At 46.4% G+C, this 24,104-nt stretch overlaps 1 protein-coding gene across 9 annotated transcripts in view; it reads left to right on the top strand.

Moving 5' to 3' along the window:
* The window catches only part of ADGRL3 (adhesion G protein-coupled receptor L3), a 2,975,920-nt gene that overhangs the window by 2,504,591 nt on the left and 447,225 nt on the right, over positions 1–24,104 (top strand). For all 9 annotated transcript variants that reach the window (XM_068233819.1, XM_068233821.1, XM_068233820.1 and 6 more), the window contains one exon: positions 18,089–18,185. In XM_068233819.1, the coding sequence (XP_068089920.1) occupies positions 18,089–18,185 (97 nt within the window). The remainder of the gene's footprint in view (positions 1–18,088; positions 18,186–24,104) is intronic.

Genomic DNA, 24,104 nt, shown 5'->3' with positions numbered 1-24,104 from the left:
CAGTATATGCTTTGTCCCATTGTCTGAAGATGCAGGGTCATTCCTGCAAAACGCGTTGTATTTATCTTTTGGGGTTTTTTAATAAATTGCTTTATTGATACTACCAGGGCCGGATTTGTACTTTTTTCCACCCTAGGCCCAGCATCACCAACCGCCCCCCCCCCCCCCATTTTTTTCTACACAACACTTCCTACTAACACTTATAACTTTAAAATAAACCACAAAATGTTGCTTATTTATTATTAAACTTATAGTTTATTTAAATAACAGGGAAAAACTGCAAGACATGTTTAAAATAAATGATGTCAATAATAAACCAACTAATAAATTATAATAATTTAACAACACAACTTAATACTGTAAACATCAGACACTTCACACTGAAAACTGCACCAAGTAAGGAATGGCTATAAAGTGCCTTTACAAGCCTTGTTGGCTTGCCCACATCCAAAATTAAGTTAACAACAACAACAACAACTTAACACTGTAAACATCAGACACTTAATGCTGAACAGATAACACTAAAAAATTGTACCAAGTAAGGAATGGCTATAAAAGTGCCTGTACAAGCATGTTAGCTTGCCCACATCCAAAATTACAGCCTCTTGGAACGCACTTTTCTGTTTGCAAAGTCATCGATGATTTCCTCGTACGGCAGTTCCATTACAAGCTGTGGCTCAGTAGCAAGAAGGGCAAAACTGTTAAGCCTTTCTTCAGTAAGAGAGGATCTTAAGTAGTCTTTCAGTCTCCTTAGACATGAGAAAGACCTCTCAGCGCTTCAGTTAGTTGCCATTGTGCAAAGAAAAATCCGCAGAGCAACATGTATGTTTGGGTAGATAATTTGAAGTGAGTCTGCCACAATAATTTTAATTACATTTGAAATGGTAACAGCCAACATTTTGGCACTCTTCAAGTAGGCTGAGAAGTGTAGACACTCATTTGGTAGGTTGTCTTGTAAGTCATCAGGGTACTGTTTGCAAAGGGCTGTGGCATGAGTGACTAAATCATCATTGGTAAGAGCTGTTATGTTTTCAAGGAAGATGAAATCCTTAAATTGCTGGTATGCGTCCGCTCTCTTTTGAAGCTCAGATGTTAGCCTGTCCACCATCACCAGAAACGTCTGGACTCGGAATTGTTCTTTTGGAGTCAGTTCAACATGTCCTTGGTGGCTCACATCAAATGGCAGTTTTAATTTTCTCCGTCTTTCTGTACCTGCTTTGTATTCCTCTACTCCAGACATTTCTATGGCTTCTTGTTCAAATCTGTCATATTCTTCCCTTGTATCTTGTAACAATGTGAGGAGACCTCCATAGTGCCTTTCAACAGAAGCAATTTCAATTTCAACACTTTGCAAACGCTTGCTTGTAGCACTAAATCTGTCAAGAATAAAGCTCCAAAACACTGTCATAAAAGCAGTTTCCAGTGTCTGCAAGTTCAGATTTAAACCTTCTTCCTCATTGCGGACTTCAGCTTTTTGGCTAGTGTCTTCTGATATGTCATGCAAGGCTTCAATGATATTTTTCCAGGATTTTCTGAGGCTGAGGCAAGCATGACTTCTTGCAGACCATCTTGTAGTGGATAAACCTTTTATACGTGCAGCTCTAGGCTCCAAGTGAGAAACGAGCACTGCCCACCTAGCTGTTGATCCTGAGAAAAAATTGTACAAGTGCTGAATAAAGCGGAAAAATGAAATTGCTTCTCTACAGCTGTCCACTGCACAAGTTCCAACAAGATTCAGGGAATGAGCGGAACATGGAATAAAAACAGCAAGGGGATTGACCTGTTTTATCCGAGCTTGTAGGCCAGATTAATGACCAACATGTTACTTGCATTATCGTAAGATTGGCCTCTGCAGTCCATGATGTTGAGCTCATACAATTCTAGTGTATCCATGACAGCTTTAAACAAGTCTTCAGATTTATGACCCACATTCGGCATAAATTTCAAAAATCGTTCCTTGGGGATTCCATCTTTGCTCACATATTGAAGAATGATTAACTGGTCAATATGGGATATATCTGGTGTTGAGTCAACACTGATGGAATAATACTTAGCTTCCTTTGTTGCTCCTACTATTATATTCAGCACTTTTGAGGCAACAATATCAATAAACTCGTAACACACAGTTTTTGACAAATAAGATGTTGTGCCTGATCCAGCATGTCCATACTTCTTTATGTGCTCTTGTAAAAATGGATCATGCGTGGCAATTGCTTCCAACATCATGAGGTAGTTGCCATTGGTTAGTGAGCCAAACTTCTCAATAGTGCCTCTAAAAGGCAAACCTCGAGTTGAAAGAGATTTCACGACTGTCACAACTCTTTTTAAGACTTCTCTCCAGTAGTTAATTTCTTCTTTCTGCCTCTGAACTAAATGATGATCTATTCTTCCACACGTTTTTGCTCGCTCTTGCATTTTCAGATAACAGTCTTTGTGGGTTTTTGAATCTTCATGTTCTATTAATCGAGCATAAGCATTTTTCCAGTCATTGAAACCTTCATTGGAAAGCTTTCCTACACCCCCATACAAAAGGCAAGCAGCACAGAAAATCACCCTTGACTTGATTGAGTATACAAGCCATGGTCGCATTCTGACTTCTCCATTGCGATGCACACTTGTGAACAGTTTGTCGGTCATGCACCTTGCTCTGTCTGAATATTGTCTAGCTGAAAGGGAGAAGTCAGCGTCTTTGTTCTGTTTGACACCATTCGAAGCAATGTAGTCCTTCAGCTGTTCACTGTGTATATTCCAGTCCGCAGGATCACTGGAGTAATGAAAGTCACTTTGCACATCCCTTACTTCGGGCCTTTCTCAATGGGCTGCTGACACTTCAGATGGTTCTCCTTCATAAAATTCCTGCATTGGGATATCAGACGAGGCAGCAGGGTCAGATATTGTAGTCACACTAGAATCTTCTTCTTGTGCAATAGCTGAGGTTACTTCAGCTGAAGATTCCGGCATTTCTGGAGCTTCTTCTACATGAACATCACAGGGTTCCTTTTCTTTCTGTGTTTTTGAAAAAAAGCTTTCAAGCTTTGGCATTTGCTCCAACTCTTCACTCTGCTTTCTTGCTTTCTCTTTTCGAACCTGGCGGAATCCATGGCCACTCAGCTTTTTCTTCTTTTCAGACATACTTTGTGGTTCATATCTGTTAAGAGGGAAAAAACAAGATTAGTCTTGATCAAAGAAACAAAAATGTCAGTTCTATAAATATTAGTTTTAATAAACAATATGCTTACATAGTTGCTATAACATGCAGGGAGGTTAGAGGTATTGTAATTACAAGGTCTAGTTCAAGCAACATATAACATGTATCTTACCTGAGGTCTGAATGTCTTTCTGAAACACCATTATAAACTTCTTTTTTGTGGAATAATGCTTTTAAGAAAAGAATATGTTAAATATATGTACTGTGATGACCTGAGGTAAGGATACCCTAATGCAGGAATACCATTAGTTACTCATTTAATATTGCCATTTTTCTGTTTGGAAACCTCAAAATATCAGCACTTCATCAATGTATATTACACTATTAGATTAGACAGCATTGATACAAATCAGTTATATGTAAAGTGCTTACACAGTGCAATGATGAGTGGTATAAGACTAATGCGCTTACATTGACAGTGTATGTCACAGCAATATTGTATGTTGTGAGTCATACTAACAGCATAACAGCGGTATGAAAAAATGTGTGATGCTTTAAAATTTAACATGTGGTATGTGCAAATCTTACATTTACAGTACATATGTCAGTGAATCTAGGTAAAAGAATGTGAGCTACATGGAAATATGAATACCCATAGACTTTCATATTACCGTTCACAAGTGCTGTGCATAGGTGTATGATGCATTAACCCAAAGTGGTGTACATTTTAACACATCATTAAGCATACACTAGCAAAACTTTTAACAAATAAAGGTGCATGGAAAACTGCAACAACATGCGACAACATACATGAAAATGCACTGCTGTGCATGTGAAAATGTACGTTTACAACCTATTCAAAAACTTTAGCAGCATGGGCTTGATTATGCAGCAAGTCCTTCAACTAACATCATTATGCTATATAAAAGATGTTCATCCAAACAAATAATCCAGGGACCGCTGCTATGCCTACAGCAAGATAAAAGCCAGAGTCTTTGTTACAAAATAATACATTATCTGGTAGCTGATAGAAGAGCAACGTTGACTGAAATAACTACTCGTAACAACCAAGGTATGCAGCAAAGCATTTGTGAAGCCACAACACGCACAACCTTGAGGCAGATGGGCTACAACAGCATAAGACACCACCGGGTACCAGTCACCTCCACTACAAATAGGAAAAAGAGGCTACAATTTGCACGAGCTCACCAAAATTGGACAGTTGAAGGCTGGAAAAATGTTGCCTGGTCTCATAGGCAAACGCAGGGGGATTACAGCTGCCCAGAATCCCCCCTCAGACTAGGGCAGTGCAGTGTCTGGGGACAGGCACAAGGTGAGACACCAGAATATCTGCAGGTATCCTGTAGCTCACAGCTCCACCCCCTTTCTTTCCCGGCTACAGTTGACTTTGGATGGAGCAGCAGCGTGTGTACAGAGCATGGATCAGCTGCGTGTGTACAGAGCATAGAGCAGCAGTGTGTGTACAGAGCATAGAGCATCTCTGGGGAACTTAACAGAGTCAGGTATGAGCACAGCCCTGTGCTCTGCTGTGTGAATGCTTCACTTCCCCTTTCATTAGAAATTTCGGCTGTCCTCATTATTATCTGTATCCAAACTGCTCCTGATTGATCCTGTATTTGATTGGGAGCAGATCGGACATTAAGAAATAATTGTCAGATCCTGTCAGTCGGACGGGAAATTGCATTATGTGTAACCATCATGATGTCCTACCAAACTAATATACTGTATTGTGCGTGGTTGAGGGAGCCCTTTCAGGAATCCCCCCCTTGATAATACTGGGTTTGCCCCTGTGGTCTGATGAGTCTCGATAGAGTCAGAATTTGGTGTAAACAGAATGAGAACATGGATCCATCATGCCTTGTTACCGCTGTGCAGGCTGGTGGTGGTGTAATGGTGTGGGGGATGTTTTCTTGGCACACTTTAGGCCCCTTAGTGCCAATTGTGCATCGTTTAAATGCCACGGGCTACCTGAGCATTGTTTCTGACCATGTCCATCCCTTCATGACCACCATGTACCCATCCTCTGATGGCTACTTCCAGCAGGATAATGCACCAGGTCACAAAGCTAAAATCATTTCAAATTGGTTTCTTGAGCATGACAATGAGTTCACTGTAATAAAATGGCCCCTACAGTCACCAGATCTCAACCCAATAGAGTATCTTTGGGATGTGATGAACGGGAGCTTCGTGCCCTGGATGTGCATCCCACAAATCTCCAACTGCAAGATGCTATCCTATCAATAAGGTGTGAGGAATCGCGGAAGAGCCGCCGCCATGAGCCAGCGGCGGGCGGCTCTTTCCGCAGCACACGGAGAGGCAGCCGCCTCTTCACATCATGAGGCGGCTGCCTCCATGCAGCAGGTGGGGCAACGCGGCGAAACCGCCGCGTTGGACGCGGCGGTTCGCGCACATGTCCCCGCAGCGGAGACATCGCTGAGCGGGGCTGCGGTGGCTGGGACTCGTAGTCCCACAGGGTTTAGAGTGACGCGCGCGCGCGCACTCAAACAGGCCTTATGACACCCGGGAGAGAGTCAGCTGATCAGGCAGGTCAGCTGACTCTTACTCCGCTCCCCATTGGTCCAGCAATCTGGGAGGTGCTGGGGGATGCATAGGGGCATATATACTGCCGGCTGTTCACTCTTGCTTTGTCTGGCGTTGCGATCACATATGTGGGAGCACCCAGATCCGTAGTCAGATCCTTAAGTGTGCCGGGACCGGCTGGAGCCGTAATCCTACACTTAGCTAGATATTGATAGCTAAAGTACTAGTTTGATTGTGATTATCTGTTATGACAATTTGCCTGCTCGACTACTCTCTTGATCTCTGACCTTGTACCTCGATATTTCTGATACTCTGTTGCCGAACCTCGGCTCGTTCCTAGACTCTGTTTCTGCCTCCTGATTTTGTACCCCGATATATCTGATACCCCGTTGCCGAACCCTGCCTGTACTTTGACTCCGCCTTTGCCTACTGTATTGTACTTTATCTGTCCGTGTGTGTACGACCTGGCTTGTCCGACCTCGAGAACCGACCTCACTCTTGGAGGCGGTTCCTTGTTCTGTTAGTGACCCTTCCGCCTGAGGGTTACTTCCAGAAGATCCTTCCTGCTGGCAGCCTGACTCCTCCCGTCTTGGAGAGCTCACGGTTGCGGAGGGAATCTGTACCGTACATCTTGCTGTACTGAGGCCTAGTCCTCTAAGTGTTACTGTTACACCTAACACTACACTCTACTCAGGTGAACGGAGGTTAGCTAGTATATTGGATTATCGGTGATACTGCAGATCACATATGATCTGGTATACGTCTGTATTCCCCGTGACGCTGCAGGTCACCGGTAATCAGACCTCTCTGTGCTTCACCGATCGTTACAGAACGCCAGACCAAAACAACTGATGGAACGCACTGATCCTCTGACTGTGCTTGCCACTTCGGTGGATAGCATTCACCAAGCAATAGGCCAGCACAAAGCCTTAATTGATGCCTTATCCGGCTCCGTGAGAACCCTCCAGACATCAGTTGATTCAGTGCGATCCCCTCCTAGTGATGACATACGTATGCCTGTCCCTGAGAAGTTTTCCGGCCACAAGTCTGACTTCCGGAATTTCAGGAGTAGAGTGTTATCATATTTTGAATTAAGACCCCGATCCTCGGGGACTGAGACCCAACGGGTCATCTTTATTAAAACGTTGTTGACTGGGGACTCCCAATCCTGGGCATATAACCTGTCTTCCACCGATACCGCCCTGACCTCGGTAGAGGAATTCTTTAAGGCCATGGCCATAATCTACGACGACCCTGACCTTGCTGCATCCTCAGAGCGGAAGCTCAAACTTTTGCGGCAAGGCAGGGGTTCGGTCGAGGATTATGCGGCGGAGTTCCGCAGGTGGTCAGTCACCTCCAGATTTGATAACTTCGCACTAATGGATTATTTTTTGTCTGGGTTGACGGAGGAGGTCTCCGATTTAATGTTAACGGTACCCGAGCCCAAGACTCTTGATGAGGCCATATCATCGGCCATTCGAGTAGATCGCAGACTACGCCATCAGAGGCAGGCTAGGGGTAGTCACTGTGTCAGGGTGACTTCGTATGCGGCACCGGTTGCTGCATCCTCTGTAACAGCATCTCCGCCTGTCTCGCCCGCTCCGGCCTTGCCTTCACCAGAGCCGATGCAGATTGGTCGATCAAAACTGACCCAGGTGGAGCGAAGGCGGAGGATGACGGAACAACTGTGCTTATACTGTGCAGAGGCAGGGCACAGGGTGCGAAATTGCCCCAACAGGGCGGGAAACGGGTCTGCCTAGGAGTAGTGGGGGGTGACACCCTAGGCACACAACCTTCACCCCTTAAAGAGAAAAAATTACTTCTCCCTTGTACTATCACATGGGATGATAAGTCTGTTGCCACTGAGGCTTTCATTGACTCCGGCTCAGCGGCTAACTTTATGAATTTTGAGTTTGCTCAGGAGTTGGGTCTACTACTCACTCCCGTGAGACCCCCCATTCAGGTTACGGCTGTTGACGATTCCCCTTTGCAGCGGAATTGTCCCCTGTCACAGACTCCGATTGTGAAGCTCACCATAGGGGTATTGCACGAGGAGCAGTTACAATTTTTTGTTTTACACATGTCCACCTCCACTATAATCCTAGGCATGCCTTGGTTGCAGGTTCACTCCCCACAAATAGACTGGGCCACAGGACAGTTGACAGCATGGTCACCTCATTGTTTCCAGCAGTGTTTGGGGAGACTAACATTAGGTCTAACTAAGGTACAGGTGGAAGGTATACCGGAACAGTATTCAGATTATGCCGATGTGTTTTGTCCCAAGGCCGCGGATAAATTACCCCCGCATCGCCCATTTGACTGTCCCATTGACCTTCGTTCTGGTTGTATGCCTCCTCGAGGCCATTTATATAATTTATCTGGTCCCGAGAAACTCGCCATGCAGGAGTACATCCGTGAGAATTTGGCAAAGGGGTTTATTAGGCCATCCCGGTCACCCGCTGGGGCAGGCTTCTTTTTTGTTAAAAAGAAAGACGGGGGTTTACGGCCTTGCATTGATTATCGTGGCCTCAATAAAATCACGGTGAAGAATCGTTACCCGTTACCACTTATAGACGATTTGTTCACACAGGTCACTGAGGCTAGGATATTTTCAAAACTGGATTTACGGGGGGCATACAACCTGGTGCGTATAAGGAAGGGCGATGAATGGAAGACGGCCTTCAATACCCCTGATGGGCACTACGAATATAGGGTGATGCCTTTCGGCTTGTGTAATGCCCCGGCCGTCTTCCAGGAACTCATCAATGAGGTTTTTCGGGAGGTCTTGAGGAAGTTCGTCCTAGTCTATCTTGACGACATTCTCATTTTTTCTAACAACCTCCCGGAACACAGAACCCATGTCAGGATGGTTTTAGACAAACTGAGGCAGAATCGGTTATACGCCAAACTCGAGAAATGTATTTTTGAGGTCACGTCGGTGGCTTTTTTGGGGTATATAATCTCCACCTCAGGTCTGTCTATGGACCCTGCCAAGGTTTCTGCAGTCCTGGAATGGCCACAGCCGGTGGGGTTAAAATCATTGCAACGGTTCTTGGGGTTTGCGAATTATTATAGAAGGTTTATAAAGGGGTACTCCACAGTTGTCGCCCCTCTCACTAGCCTTACCAAAAAAGGGGCAGACACCACTCATTGGTCTCCCGAGGCCTTACAGGCTTTTTCTAAGTTAAAGGGGTTGTTCTGCTCAGCCCCCATACTCAGACATGTGGACACTTCATTTCCGTTTATTGTTGAGGTAGACGCCTCGGAGATCGGGGTGGGGGCTGTGCTGTCCCAGCGTTCTGGTCTTCAGGGTAGACTACACCCGTGTGCCTATTTTTCTCGAAGGTTCTCTCCGGCAGAGAGAAACTACGACATAGGCAACAGGGAGCTCCTAGCCATCAAATTGGCCTTTGAAGAGTGGCGTCATTGGCTAGAGGGAGCTGAGCACACGATCACGGTTTATACCGACCACAAAAACCTAGAATACATCGAGGGGGCTAAAAGGTTAAGCCCGAGACAGGCTCGGTGGTCGCTATTTTTCTCGAGATTTACATTTTTGATCACGTATACGCCAGGTAGTAAGAATACCAAGGCGGACGCACTTTCTAGGTGTTTTGAGCCAGAGACAGCACAGCCCTCTGTTCCCGAGACCATTGTCCCACGAAGTATGGTGTTAGCCGCCACCGAGACTTGGGAGGACTGGAAAGAGACTTTGAGTCCTTTTCAGCAGGATATCCCAGAAGGGAAACCGGACGGGGTATTATTTGTTCCGTTACCACTCCGTTTCCAGATCTTGGAGATGGTTCATTCCCATAAGAACGCGGGGCATCCGGGAGCGTCTAGAATGCAAGATCTCGTGGCCAGATGTGTATGGTGGCCTTCGCTGGCCGCCGACTGTAAGGAGTTTGTCAGGGAATGTGCGGTGTGCGCGAAAAGCAAGCCCTCCCGCCTGGCATCTGTAGGTACTTTACAGCCTTTGCCCACCCCGAGTGAACCATGGACCCATTTGTCCATGGATTTCGTGGGAGAGCTTCCGAGATCTGAGGGCATGTCAGTTATTTGGGTGGTGGTCGACCGTTTTAGTAAGATGGCCCACTTCGTGCCTCTGAAAGGACTCCCCTCGGCCCAGGAACTGGCCGATTTATTTATCATCCATGTCTTCAGACTGCATGGCATTCCAGAAAACATAGTATCCGATCGGGGAGTCCAGTTCGTTTCGAAATTTTGGAAGGCATTTTGTCACCAAATGGGCATGAAATTGTCATTTTCCTCGGGGTACCACCCGCAGACAAACGGCCAGACGGAGAGGGTTAACCAATCCTTAGAGCAATTTTTGAGGTGCTATGTTGCCGAGACACAGAGCGATTGGGTTAAATATATACCTTATGCAGAATTTGCCCACAATAACTTGAAGAGCTCTTCCTCGGGTTTCTGTCCATTTCAGATTGTGACAGGTAAACTGCCTAAATTCTCTCCTTTGCCAGTTGCATCCACTCCGTTCCCAGCTTTGGAGGCCTGGCAAAGATCATTTAAAAACATGTGGCGGACCATCAAGAATAATCTCGTTAAAGCTTTTCAGAGTCAGAAAGGTCAGGCCGATAAGAGACGCTCGGTAGAGTGGAAATTTCAACCAGGAGATTTGGTTTGGGTTTCAACCCGTCACCTGACCCTGAAACAACCCTCTGACAAACTTGGTCCCAGGTTCGTGGGTCCATTCCCAGTTACTAGGAAGATCAATGATGTCACGTATACCGTTGATCTTCCCGCCAGCATGCGTGGAGTGAGGTCTTTCCACGTATCACTTCTCAAACCCGCAGCCCAGGTGGGTCCCACTCCTCCTCCTCCTGTCTTAATCGATGCCCAACCCGAGTATGAGGTGGAGAAGATCATAGACTCACGTACTGTACAGAACTCGGTACAGTATCTCGTGCATTGGAAGGGGTACGGCATTGAGGAGAGGCAATGGGTACCTGGGAACCGCATGCATGCGGATGAGCTAGTAAGGGAATTTCACGCTTTACATCCAGAGAAGCCCAGAAGGAGCTGTCCGGAGTCCACTCCTCGGGGGGGGGGGGGTACTGTGAGGAATCGCGGAAGAGCCGCCGCCATGAGCCAGCGGCGGGCGGCTCTTTCCGCAGCACACGGAGAGGCAGCCGCCTCTTCACATCATGAGGCGGCTGCCTCCATGCAGCAGGTGGGGCAACGCGGCGAAACCGCCGCGTTGGACGCGGCGGTTCGCGCACATGTCCCCGCAGCGGAGACATCGCTGAGCGGGGCTGCGGTGGCTGGGACTCGTAGTCCCACAGGGTTTAGAGTGACGCGCGCGCGCACTCAAACAGGCCTTATGACACCCGGGAGAGAGTCAGCTGATCAGGCAGGTCAGCTGACTCTTACTCCGCTCCCCATTGGTCCAGCAATCTGGGAGGTGCTGGGGGATGCATAGGGGCATATATACTGCCGGCTGTTCACTCTTGCTTTGTCTGGCGTTGCGATCACATATGTGGGAGCACCCATATCCGTAGTCAGATCCTTAAGTGTGCCGGGACCGGCTGGAGCCGTAATCCTACACTTAGCTAGATATTGATAGCTAAAGTACTAGTTTGATTGTGATTATCTGTTATGACAATTTGCCTGCTCGACTACTCTCTTGAACTCTGACCTTGTACCTCGATATTTATGATACTCTGTTGCCGAACCTCGGCTCGTTCCTAGACTCTGTTTCTGCCTCCTGATTTTGTACCCCGATATATCTGATACCCCGTTGCCGAACCCTGCCTGTACTTTGACTCCGCCTTTGCCTACTGTATTGTACTTTATCTGTCCGTGTGTGTACGACCTGGCTTGTCCGACCTCGAGAACCGACCTCACTCTTGGAGGCGGTTCCTTGTTCTGTTAGTGACCCTTCCGCCTGAGGGTTACTTCCAGAAGATCCTTCCTGCTGGCAGCCTGACTCCTCCCGTCTTGGAGAGCTCACGGTTGCGGAGGGAATCTGTACAGTACGTCTTGCTGTACTGAGGCCTAGTCCTCTAAGTGTTACTGTTACACCTAACACTACACTCTACTCAGGTGAACGGAGGTTAGCTAGTATATTGGATTATCGGTGATACTGCAGATCACATATAATCTGGTATACGTCTGTATTCCCCGTGACGCTGCAGGTCACCGGTAATCAGACCTCTCTGTGCTTCACCGATCGTTACATAAGGCCAACATTTCTAAAGAATGCTTTCAGCACCTTGTGGAGTGAATGGAACGTAGAATTAAGGCAGTTCTGAAGGTGAAAGGGGGTCAAACACCGTATTAGTATGGTGTTCCTAATAATCCTTTAGGTGAGTGTATACAGTTCAGATACCCTTAAAGGATAAATGAAGTAAGATAAAGAAGTGAAGCTTTACTTATTTGGTCTTTGTACAGCCCCTAGAAGTTTATTTGCTCTCGTGCTGAAGTTCTGCTGTCCTCCAGGCTGCCGTTGTTCCCTCTGTAAGATTGCCGACCCCTGGCTGGACATGCATGCCTCTTGTGATTGTGCTCCCATAGCATTGTGTTTGCGCTGTTCGCAAAGAATGCATCCATTCATGGGAGTGCGATCACGAGAGTCACACGGCACATCCACACTTGCACAGAAGCCCGCAACCCATCCATGAGTGGGTGATCTTACAGAGGTGATAGACAGCAGCAGCCTGGATGACAAAACAACTTCAGCGTTGGAGCAGGTAAGGGGCCCAAGTAAGTAAGGTTTCACTTCTTTATTTTAACTCATATAGCCTTTAAAGGAGTTGTCAGGGAAAATGGACAAAATGAGGTTTACTCACCTGGGGCTTTCTCCAGCCGACTGGCCCACGCCGACTGCTCCGCTCTCCGCCACTGTCCCGGTCTCGCCGCATGGTGCAGAGGCCAACCGCGGGGTCGGCCTTACTGTGCCTGCGTGAACCGCCACTGTCAATCATCACCACGTAGTCCGCGTTGCACTGCGCAGTAGCAGAACTACTACCACCTGCGTAGTGCGCCGCGGACCACGTGGAGATGATTGACAGCGGCAGTTCGCGCAGCTGCAGTAAGGCTGACCCCGCGGTCGACCTCTCTGCACCGTGCGGCGAGAGTGGGACAGCGGTGGAGAACGAAGCAGTCAGCGTGGGACAGTCGGCTGCAAGAGGCTGGAGAAAGCCCCAGGTGAGTAAACCTCATTTTGTCCATTTTCCCTGATGATTCCTTATGTAGCAATGAAGCCGGCACCATCAGTATCAAATGCTCTTTTATTAATTCATATGCTTGAAAGCCATCATAGCAACGTTTCAAAGCATCAGGGCAGTGGCGTAGCTACAAACCTCTGGGCCCCGATGCGGAATCTGAATGTGGGCCCCCCCCCCACACGGCAACAACAGCCCCCCTCCCCCGGCAACACCCGACGCACACACATATCCAAATCCCTATAGCCAGCTATAGGTCCCCCCAGTATAGGTAGCCAGGCATAGGTAAGCCAGTATAGTTGCCCCCGGTATAGGTTAGCCAGGTAGGTGCCTCCAGCATAAGTAGCCAGTATAGTTGCCCCCAGTATAGGTTAGATAGGCAGGCGCCGCCGGTATAGGTTAGATAGATAGGTTCCCCCAGTACAGGTTAGCTAGGTGGGTGCCTCTAATATAGGTAGCCAGAATAGTTGTCCCCAGCATAGGTTAGATAGGTAGGTGCCCCCAGTATAGGTTAGTTAGGTAGGTGCCTCCAATATAGGTAGCCAGTATAGTTGCCACCTGTATGGGCTAGCTAGGTGCCCCGAATACAGGTTAGACAAGTAAGTGCCCCCAGGTTAGATAGGTAGGTGCCCCCCAGTATAGGTTAGATTAGGTAGCTGCCCCCCAGTATAGGTTAGATGAGGTAGGTGCCCCCCAGTATAGGTTAGGTAGCTGCCCCCCAGGATAGATTAGGTAGCTTTCCCCCAGGATAGGTTAGATTAGGTAGCTGCCCCCAGGATAGGTTAGAGTAGGTAGCTGCCCCCCAGGATAGGTTAGAGTAGGTAGCTGCCCCCCATTATAGATTAGGTAGCTGCCCCCCAGGATAGGTTAGATTAGGTAGCTGCCCCCCAGGATAGGTTAGATTAGGTAGCTGGCCCTCCCCAGATAGGTTAGGTAGGTAGCTGCCCCCCCAGGATAGGTTAGGTAGGTAGCTGCCCCCCCAGGATAGGTTAGGTAGGTAGCTGCCCCCCCAGGACAGGTTAGGTAGGTAGCTGCCCCCCAGGATAGGTTAGATTAGGTAGCTGCCCCCCCAGGATAGGTAGGTAGCTGCCCCCCAGGATTAGGTAGGTAGGTAGGTCCCCCCCCCCATAATGAAGGGGGGAGCCGCAGCTGCGGGGAGAGCAGCCCGACCTCTCCCTCCCTTCCTCTCCCCGGGCCCCCCCCCCCCCTTCAAATGCAGAGTGCGCGGCGCACGGAAGCGCTGTAGGCAGAACTCACCTCCGTCCCTGCGCCGCTGGTCTCCTCCTGCTCTGTATAGATGTTGTTACACACTGCTTCCTGTTTAGCCGGAAGCAGTGTATAACAACATCTATACAGCGAGAGGAGATCAGCGGCGCTTGGAACGCAGGGACGGAGGTGAGTTTCAGCCTACAGCGCTTCCGTGCGCGTCACTCTGCATCTGACGGGGGGGGGGGGGGGCCCGGGGAGAGGAAGGGAGGGAGAGGTCGGGCTGCCCTCCCCGCGGCTGCGGCTCCCCCCTCCCAATAGCGCGCACGGCGCACGGGCCGCACTCAGTCCTGGCCGCACTACAAAAAGACATGGGCCCCCCCGGGCCCCTCCCCCGCCTCTTCAGGAGCCGGGCCCAGTCGCGCATGCGACCGCTGCGACCTCTATTGCTACGCCCCTGCATCAGGGCTTCTTTATCAAGCTAAGCTGCAGCTTAGCTTGATAAAGAAGCCCTGATGCTTTGAAACGTTGCTATGATGGCTGTCAAGCATATGAATTAATAAAAGAGCATTTGATACTGATGGTGCCGGCTTCATTGCTACATATTGAAGATTGATCTGGGGTGCTGCTGGATCTGGCCGAGGCACATCTCGTGGCAAGCAAAAGAGGTGCTCCACTACTTCTACACCCTGATGATTCCTTTAAATAAGTAGCCATACTATCTAGGGGCTTCATACCAATCCCCATAAAGTACATGGCTTCTCTGTTGCTGCGCTGTGACTTTAATTTTCTATCCAGCGCCTGCTCTATCCTCTCTGGTGTCAAATCACACTCCCAACTAGGGATGAGCATTACGATCAGTACCTCTGTTCCGAATGCTTTGAAACACAACTCAAATTTAAACTGATGCACTCGATGACAACAGGGGTAACTCACCCTTGTCACCACCTCTGTGCGCTGCCCTCCACATAGCATTTCAGCTCTCTAGCTACTTCACCGTTCACAGTTGGAAAAGCAGAAAGGCAATGTGGAGAGCAGCGTACAGAGGTGGCGACAAGGGTGAGTTAACCGAACGCCCACAGTGCGTATTTGTTTAATTAATTTAATTTGAGTTCTGTTCAGAACCATTTAGAACACAGTGGTACCAATCGAAACGTTCTTCCCTGCTCCCAACAAAGAATAAGACGCAACTCCTTCAGTGAGTGTGATTTTTAAGTAAACTTGAGAGGGGGACAAGTTCTATTTTAATTACCTGAGGGTTCTTTCGCCTTTCATAGCCTTACAGGTCCCTCGGTTCCCATCTGATACATTCCGTTTTGTCGCTACCCCCTCTTAAAGACCACAAGTCGTGGGCTACTGTGCATGTGTGGCCCAGGTCGCACATCTCCTTGATCGTGCTCCCATGGCGGGGAGAATTCTACTCATGCGCAGAACGCTCAAAGCAGTGGGAGCGTGATTGAGGAGGTGCACGGCCTGGGTCGAGCATGTGCAGTAGCCACGATTGGTCTAGTGGACAAGCTCTTAGAGGGGGATATCGACACAGCCTAACAGACCATGAAGAAACCAGGGGACCTGTAAGGCTACGAGGGGCTGGAGGAAGCCCCAGGTAAGTAAATTAACTGTTTCCCCTGTCTTAGGGATACTTTATATTTATTTATACTTACCTGGGGCTTTCTCCAGCCCCATTAATCAGTTTTCTTGATCACCACCATTTTCCCACAATGAAGTCTGGGTACTTATCCGTTAGCCGGGCGCATCCGGCAGGTGGCGCTGTTGTAGCTAATTTCGATGCACTGTTGTATCTAATTCCATTCATAGTTAATGAACGTAGTAGTGTGTGAATGGAAGCGCCGCAGGTGGCGCTAATTACATTGATACGCAACGTAACTATACAGTGTTAATGCCAAGGAATACATTGTATTTGAAGTGGCCGGAATTAAAATGAAGGCGGCGGCAATGTAACACATGAAGCCGCCGCCTTCGTCTGTTGTTCTTCTTCTCCCCCTTTGCCCTCTCGCTTGTATACAACACTGCCAGCTGGGGGGGGGGGACACGCGTGTCCCCCCGCAGTCGTTCGTCGCGGCAGGGAATCCTGCTTGTTTCCTTGCGACGAACGACTGTGGGGGGACACGCGTGTCCCCCCCCCCCAGTTGGCAGTGTTGTATACAAGCGAGAGGGCAAAGGGGGAGAAGAAGAACAACAGACGAAGGCGGCGGCTTCATGTGTTACATTGCCGCTGCCTTCATTTTAATTCCGGCCACTTCAAATACAATGTATTCCTTGGCATTAACACTGTATAGTTACGTTGCGTATCAATGTAATTAGCGCCACCTGCGGCTCTTCCATTCACACAGTACTACGTTCACTAACTATGAATGGAATTAGATACAACAGCGCATCGAAATTCGCTACAACAGCACCACCTGCCGGATGCGCCCGGCTAACGGATAAGTACCGAAGTCTGCAATCCAGCCCATTCGCACGCCAAAGTGCATGTGCGGTAAGGGAGGGCCCCTGATCAAAATACCATTCACAGTCACATCATTTTGCGCAAGCAGTTACAGAGCAAAATGCGCATGTGCAGTACATTCCCTGTCCGCAAACTGCACATACGCTGTAAAGAGTGACTAATAAACACAGAGAGCATGGGCTGGACAGGGCAGAAGCAGACCATTAGGAGACCACAGTTAGCAAAGACAGAGGATGAGGACTGGTAAGAAGCACCTCCCCGGCCACGCATATATAATTACCTAATATATTAATAATTTACTTATATAAATAAATAAGTTACACAAAGTTTACATTTAGGCTCTAAAGAGGAGGGGGGCCCTCAGTAAACATCACCACCCAGGCTCAGCAATTATCATTTCCCATTTATATAGGAACTGAACACACAGGCATGAATGATGCTGCAGCAGACTTTAACTTACAGTCAAGTCTGAAGGTGCGGCCAGGCAGGGTGGTGGCTGGGTGCAGACACTAAGCTGGAGCCAGGGATGTGCGCAGCAAAGAATTAGAGAAGAGGGTCTCGTTTTCCAGCGCGCCTGCGCACTGAGGCTCTCATGGATCCATCAGCCCCAGCGGCACCGCGAGACCTCCCCATCCTAGTCTTCTGGCCAGCACTGACGTCACACTGATTGACAGCGTGGGTGCCCTATTAGCAACACGATGCCGGCACAAGTTAGAAGCTGCCTGTGAGCTGTGCCTGCCTGGGACTCACACACTGGAGAGCGAAAAAGTCTGCCTTGTGGCCAGATACTGACAGGTTCGCTCGAGTCCAGGGCAGGCAAGGGGGCAGCAGCTTACCTAACCTCCCACCACCACGATATTGGATGGCATTGGCTCCGCCTCCGTCCCGTCCTCCGGCTCCACCATCTCCTCTGGGCTCCGGTTCCTCCTGCCTCCTCCTCGTAAGTCGCGTAACTGGGCAACTGCGGCCGCCTCCACCAGATCTGCCTTGCCTCTGCTCACAGTCACATGATCGCACACACAGTGACAGTCAGAGCAGAGCGGCAAGCGGGCGGGGGGGCGGCTGCGGACGCTCGCGGTGGGCTGCGGGCAGCTCAGCTGACAGGCAGCTTATGGAGGAGTAGGGTGACAGCCTGTCACCCGCGGCCGCCCCACGGAAGGCAGAATATAAATCCGCCCTAGTCCTGTGCCTCAGGTGCCTGCCCACAAATCCGGCCCTGGATACTACCTCAGCATTATCTTGTGTCTGCTTGGAGGAGGTAAGTCCACCACTGCCTCCTCAATTTTTAAACATTTTAGATACTTTTATTTTTCTGGTGCCTTTGTATACTTCCTGCGCTCCATCTACTATATGTCTCTCGTAGTTGGCAGTGTTTTAGTGCCATTGCTAGTGTGTACTTCAAAATAGACTCATTCATCATTTATCCTTACATTAAAACTCTAATAGATTGAGAAAATGAACAATTGGCTTTATAAGTGTATAAGTAAAAAATGCAACTGCCCCTTTTTTTTTCAGAGTCGAATTCGTAGGATGTGGAATGACACCGTTAGAAAGCAATCTGAGTCTTCCTTTATTACTGGAGAAATAAACAGTTCAGCTTCTCTCAACAGAGGTGATTATGATAATATGTTTACATTCTTTTCTATTTTTGTAACTTATTTATCCATCATTATTTGTTACTTTGAATGATAGAAGATAAGCTACCAAATGACTGAGAAGTAAAAATTGCTGCACAATGTAACTGCATTTCAAATATCTGGACAGCAGCTTTACATTTACAGTATGTTGGGGTGTATTGCAGATTTAATTTCACTGACCTGACCCAGATAGTGCTCTAATATTTGTACACATCATCTTGTATACCCTTTAAAGCCACACAACATTCTTATTTGCAGCAATGTTGTAACTTTACAAAACTCCAATAATTAAATGCCAATTAAAAATCTTTGCAAATCAGCACTTTCAAAACAGGGAAAACAAACTCATAGCTGATAATGTACTCAGGTAGTAATGTTATCTTCCCTTTTCTGGATGTTTGCTGGGATATCCTTAACCTTTTATTGTTCAGCAATCAGTTTTCAGCAAGAAAGAACAGTAGAATCTTTGAAATAAGGTAAGCGGGATTACTTTAATTTAACAATATAACATTTTAGCTCAAAAAGGGTTATTCTTGACACAGCAATTTGTCTGAATCAGTCATAATGTGTTTCTGTAATTTAAAAGTAAAAAAAAAATATGATGGCCTTTACAAAGCTAAGCTTCCTTTATACTAAACATTTCAAACTGTTGCTGTTTCAATTTTCTGTGTCGACTCCTGATGCACTAGACTTCATGAGAACTCATTACTGCCCATTCTACCTTTTTGTCTACTTTTTAAATTATTTTGCTGAACTCATTTAACCCTAATTATTTTACTAACCAGAAGCATGAGAAAAGTTTTGTTTTACTTAACACCTAATTAAGCACATGAGTATGTGTACTGTATCTTTTTCATTTATGATGGCTATAGCAAATGGGTAGCCAGAACAGGAGGTGCCTGTGGAAGCAGTGGGTAGATGATTTTTTTTGTTGTTGTTCACCATAACCTTTCAAAAGTCAGGGAGCATGACTACAATAGTTTCCGTGTAGGGGGCCATGATGGTCTTTTGCCCATAGAGTTGAATCTATTCAGATGAATAGAAAGCTTATCATGAATGCTCAACCAGCTTGCATGTGAGAAAAAGCTAAAGATGGTCAAGTGAATCAAGCGATAACAAACCAAAACAAGTAACAATATAGCAATCACAAGTAGCTATATATTTGCTGGTTATTGTAGCCTTATCGAAGTTTGATGCATCAGGACATGTCCATTAAGTTATTTTTTATTGATATAGTGTCAACATCTTCTTCAGCACTGTTCAGAGTACAAAACAAATAGAAGTAGGAACAATACCCACAGGTAGTTCACATACAGTGCAATCAAACAATCAGCAACACAACAGTTAAGTAACAGAGTTCATGTGTGGTTCACAAAACATGTTCATTAGAAAGAATAAGCACAGCAAAAATAAGAAACACTAGAGGGTGTACTCTGACCTTGAAAGCTTGTAATCTAGATGTGAGTGAAGAGGAGACACTAGCTAACCTCATTGGCGGTATGATTGATTTTAGGGTCTAAAAGCGGAGCATTTTTTTTTCTTGGTTTCAATCATTTTTATTAATTTTCAAAGGGTTAACAATGAATAAACAGGGTCTATGGCCATAAAGAAGACAAAATATAGCCAAATGAACACGTAATTACAAAAGCAGGAAACATATTAGTTCTGGAACATAAAGACACAGTTCTAACCTTCATAACAAAGAAAATGAGGGTGAGAAGGCAAATTCCAATAAAGCTTGACGAGTGTAAGAATTCCCATAAGGTCTGATAAATAAAACATGAGGTAAAAGTAACCGGGGAAAGTATGTTCCAATGCTCAGTGTAAGAAGAAGGTATCCATCACCCATTCACTTAACCTAAAAGGCTAGGTGAGGATAGGCCCTTCAACCTACGACCAACAATAGCCAATGAAACCCAGCCACCAGTGCGGCTGGGAGTTTCTGGATTATCACATGCATGTGTGGGAAATAGGAGGAGAGGACAAGCTGTTGACCATGAAACAGCTTAGAACTATTAATGCACTTATATTTGCTCTACTTATAAGATGTAGACTAAAGTAAATAAAAAATAGGAACAAAAGCAGATGAGAGAGTGAGAAAGGGAAGGGAGAGAAGAAGTAAGTAGTTGCGGGGGGATGAGGAGTGGTTTATTGAGTGGGAAAAAGGGCCATGAATTTAGCTAGTAGTAATTTGGTAGAAGGCATCAAGTGTCCTTAACCCACTTGCAACAATCAGGGCCAAAGAGGTAGTCAATGAAAGGTGACCATATTTTATTACATTTTGTCACTTTATCTTCTAATCTGGCTCTTAAATTCTCAAAAAAATACGATATGGCCTAGTCTATTTTTAACTTGGTCTAATGAAACCACTTTGGAGTTCCATGCGGCTGCCATGGTAAGTTTGGTGGCTATGAGGATGTAATTGATAAGGGAGTTCTGAGTATAGTACAGGTGCAGCTATGGGAGGGGGAGGCCTAGGAGGGTATGGATGGGATTTCTAGGAATATTAACGTTTAGTAAAGAAGAAGTACACACTCTCATCCACAATCTGCGAACTATTCTACAGGTCCACCAGATATGGATCACAGAAAGGTGAAGTTCCGCTCATAGCTCCAAGTGTATCAAAAAATTTATTAAATACAGGTTACATAGCTAAAAGATTCGCTAACATGTTTCGGACACACTCTGGTCCTTAATCATAGCATGAATCTGAATTAAAACATGGAGTTTAAATACCTACTACCACACCCTTGCCTCACCCGTTCAAATCTGGGGGACCGCCCACAGGAAGTCCACTCTATTGAGGGGAGGTTATAATGCTTAAAACAATGAAAAAGACAATTCATACAATCGAGGAAAAAGGTGTGACACGGACCACACGCAGTCATATGTATAGATGTTAAAATACAAGTGATGTCAAGTTGTACACATAAACATAAAAAATATATATGGAAAAAATATATGTACATACCAAGGATACAGAAAATGCAGAGGACACAGGTAATATCAGAGACAAGAAAACGTGGTAACATAGGAGGGGAGGGTCCCAAGTTGACTAAATGACACGGCTAAGATCCCATCTAGAATTGAGGCCCTTTGGCATTCTCGTGTCTAACTGAAAGATCCAAAAGGCCTCTCGTGTGAGTAAGGCCTTATGTAGGTTCCCCCCTCTATAGGTGGTTTCGTGATGCGCTCTACTGCTTGAAATGAGAACGATGACATATTGCCTGCATGTGCCTGCCTGAAATGTTTTGCCACATTAGAAATTTCCAATGTTAGCCATCCTGCACCCCTATAGTGCTCGGCAATAAGCTCCCTTAAGGGGCGCGTAGTGCAGCCCACATATTGAAGACGACACTCCAGGCAGGAAACCACATAGACTACATGTCTGGTGCCACAATTGGCATACTGCTTAAGGCGAAAAACCCTGCCATTCGAAAAAGAGGAGATCGTTTTGGTGACTGAGTGCACAAAACAGTAGTTGCATGTCCGTATGCCACACTTAAATGAACCCACTGTGGTAAGCCAACATGGCTGACTATTGTTGGTTGAAAAGAGGCTAGGAGAGAGAAAACCTCCTAGGGTGGGGGCCCGTCTACTTGCAAACTTAACTCCTTTGCCTATCACTTGATCTATTTGTGGGTCTATACATAAGATAGGCAGCAGATCCTTGATCACAGAAACCACATGGTTATATTCCTCACTAAAAGCAGTAACAAATATTACATTATTCTGAGAAATAATCTGTCTTTTACCTTCCAGTGGGCCCCCAGAGAAATATGTTATCTAGATATTCTCTTGAAGGGTGAGGAATCTTTGAGTTCCTTATCATCCAAGACATACCGTAAACCATGCAGTGGGAACTCCACCCTGAGAGCCAACAGCTGTCACCCATCACACACTGTGAGAGCGATTCCCGTCGGTGAATTTATTCGGGCGCGTCGTAATTGTTCCTCATTGGAAAATTTTAATATTGAGTGTGATGTGGTTGCATCTCGCCTCAGGGAGCGGGGCTACCCAAACTGGATGATTAAACGGGGACGACAAATTGCCCTTAGTAGAGACAGATGTCGTTTATTACAGACTAACTCGGGCACTCTTGACCAAACCATTTCTCAGAATAATGTAATATTTGTTACTGCTTTTAGTGAGGAATATAACCATGTGGTTTCTGTGATCAAGGATCTGCTGCCTATCTTATGTATAGACCCACAAATAGATCAAGTGATAGGCAAAGGAGTTAAGTTTGCAAGTAGACGGGCCCCCACCCTAGGAGGTATTCTCTCTCCTAGCCTCTTTTCAACCAACAATAGTCAGCCATGTTGGCTTACCACAGTGGGTTCATTTAAGTGTGGCATACGGACATGCAACTACTGTTTTGTGCACTCAGTCACCAAAACGATCTCCTCTTTTTCGAATGGCAGGGTTTTTCGCCTTAAGCAGTATGCCAATTGTGGCACCAGACATGTAGTCTATGTGGTTTCCTGCCTGGAGTGTCGTCTTCAATATGTGGGCTGCACTACGCGCCCCTTAAGGGAGCGTATTGCCGAGCACTATAGGGGTGCAGGATGGCTAACATTGGAAATTTCTAATGTGGCAAAACATTTCAGGCAGGCACATGCAGGCAATATGTCATCGTTCTCATTTCAAGCAGTAGAGCGCATCACGAAACCACCTAGAGGGGGGAACCTACATAAGGCCTTACTCACACGAGAGGCCTTTTGGATCTTTCAGTTAGACACGAGAATGCCAAAGGGCCTCAATTCTAGATGGGATCTTAGCCGTGTCATTTAGTCAACTTGGGACCCTCCCCTCCTATGTTACCACGTTTTCTTGTCTCTGATATTACCTGTGTCCTCTGCATTTTCTGTATCCTTGGTATGTACATATATTTTTTCCATATATATTTTTTATGTTTATGTGTACAACTTGACATCACTTGTATTTTAACATCTATACATATGACTGCGTGTGGTCCGTGTCACACCTTTTTCCTCGATTGTATGAATTGTCTTTTTCATTGTTTTAAGCATTATAACCTCCCCTCAATAGAGTGGACTTCCTGTGGGCGGTCCCCCAGATTTGAACGGGTGAGGCAAGGGTGTGGTAGTAGGTATTTAAACTCCATGTTTTAATTCAGATTCATGCTATGATTAAGGACCAGAGTGTGTCCGAAACATGTTAGCGAATCTTTTAGCTATGTAACCTGTATTTAATAAATTTTTTGATACACTTGGAGCTATGAGCGGAACTTCACCTTTCTGTGATCCATTGTCGGGGTATGAGTTGCCTGGTTCCTGCTCTGCTCTCATCCAGCAGGGTTGAGCGGACTTCACCTTCTTTCATCCACCAGATATGACTGTGTGTGCCAGGTGTAGTGCACCCTCTGAAACAGTTATGTGACCTGGATGTACTACATTTATCAATCCTAGACAGCACTAGGTACCAAGATTGCAGTTGATTTCGACTAAATCAGCACTTTCCCGAAGACTTATATAATGAATATAATGAAAAATTTCAGTAAGCGAGAGTTGCTTATTTTTTAGAAGAAATAGGATTGGGTCCCAGACACCAAGGATAAATCATAAATTCTAGTGAGTTTCCTTTGGGACAACCAATGGTAAGCTTTAGGGTTTTCTAGTGTTGCAGGGAAGGCAGGGTTGCCTATAAAAGATGTGAGGGGCCTATGGGGGGATAGTAACCTGCCAGAGTGTTTACATGAATCCCAGATAGTGAGTGTTTAAGTATAGGGTTAGAGATAAGTTTTCGTTGATGGGGGGTAAGCCATAGTAGGTTATTCTCCTTAATTGGATGGATGATATAGTTTTATATACAGTATCTACCCACGTGGCTATATATACCTTAGTGTGCCAACTTGTTAATTGGGCAATTTG

Source organism: Hyperolius riggenbachi, chromosome 1 (genome assembly GCF_040937935.1).
Source record: "Hyperolius riggenbachi isolate aHypRig1 chromosome 1, aHypRig1.pri, whole genome shotgun sequence".
Taxonomy (NCBI): domain Eukaryota; kingdom Metazoa; phylum Chordata; class Amphibia; order Anura; family Hyperoliidae; genus Hyperolius; species Hyperolius riggenbachi.
This window is presented reverse-complemented; position numbering and strand designations above follow the sequence as displayed.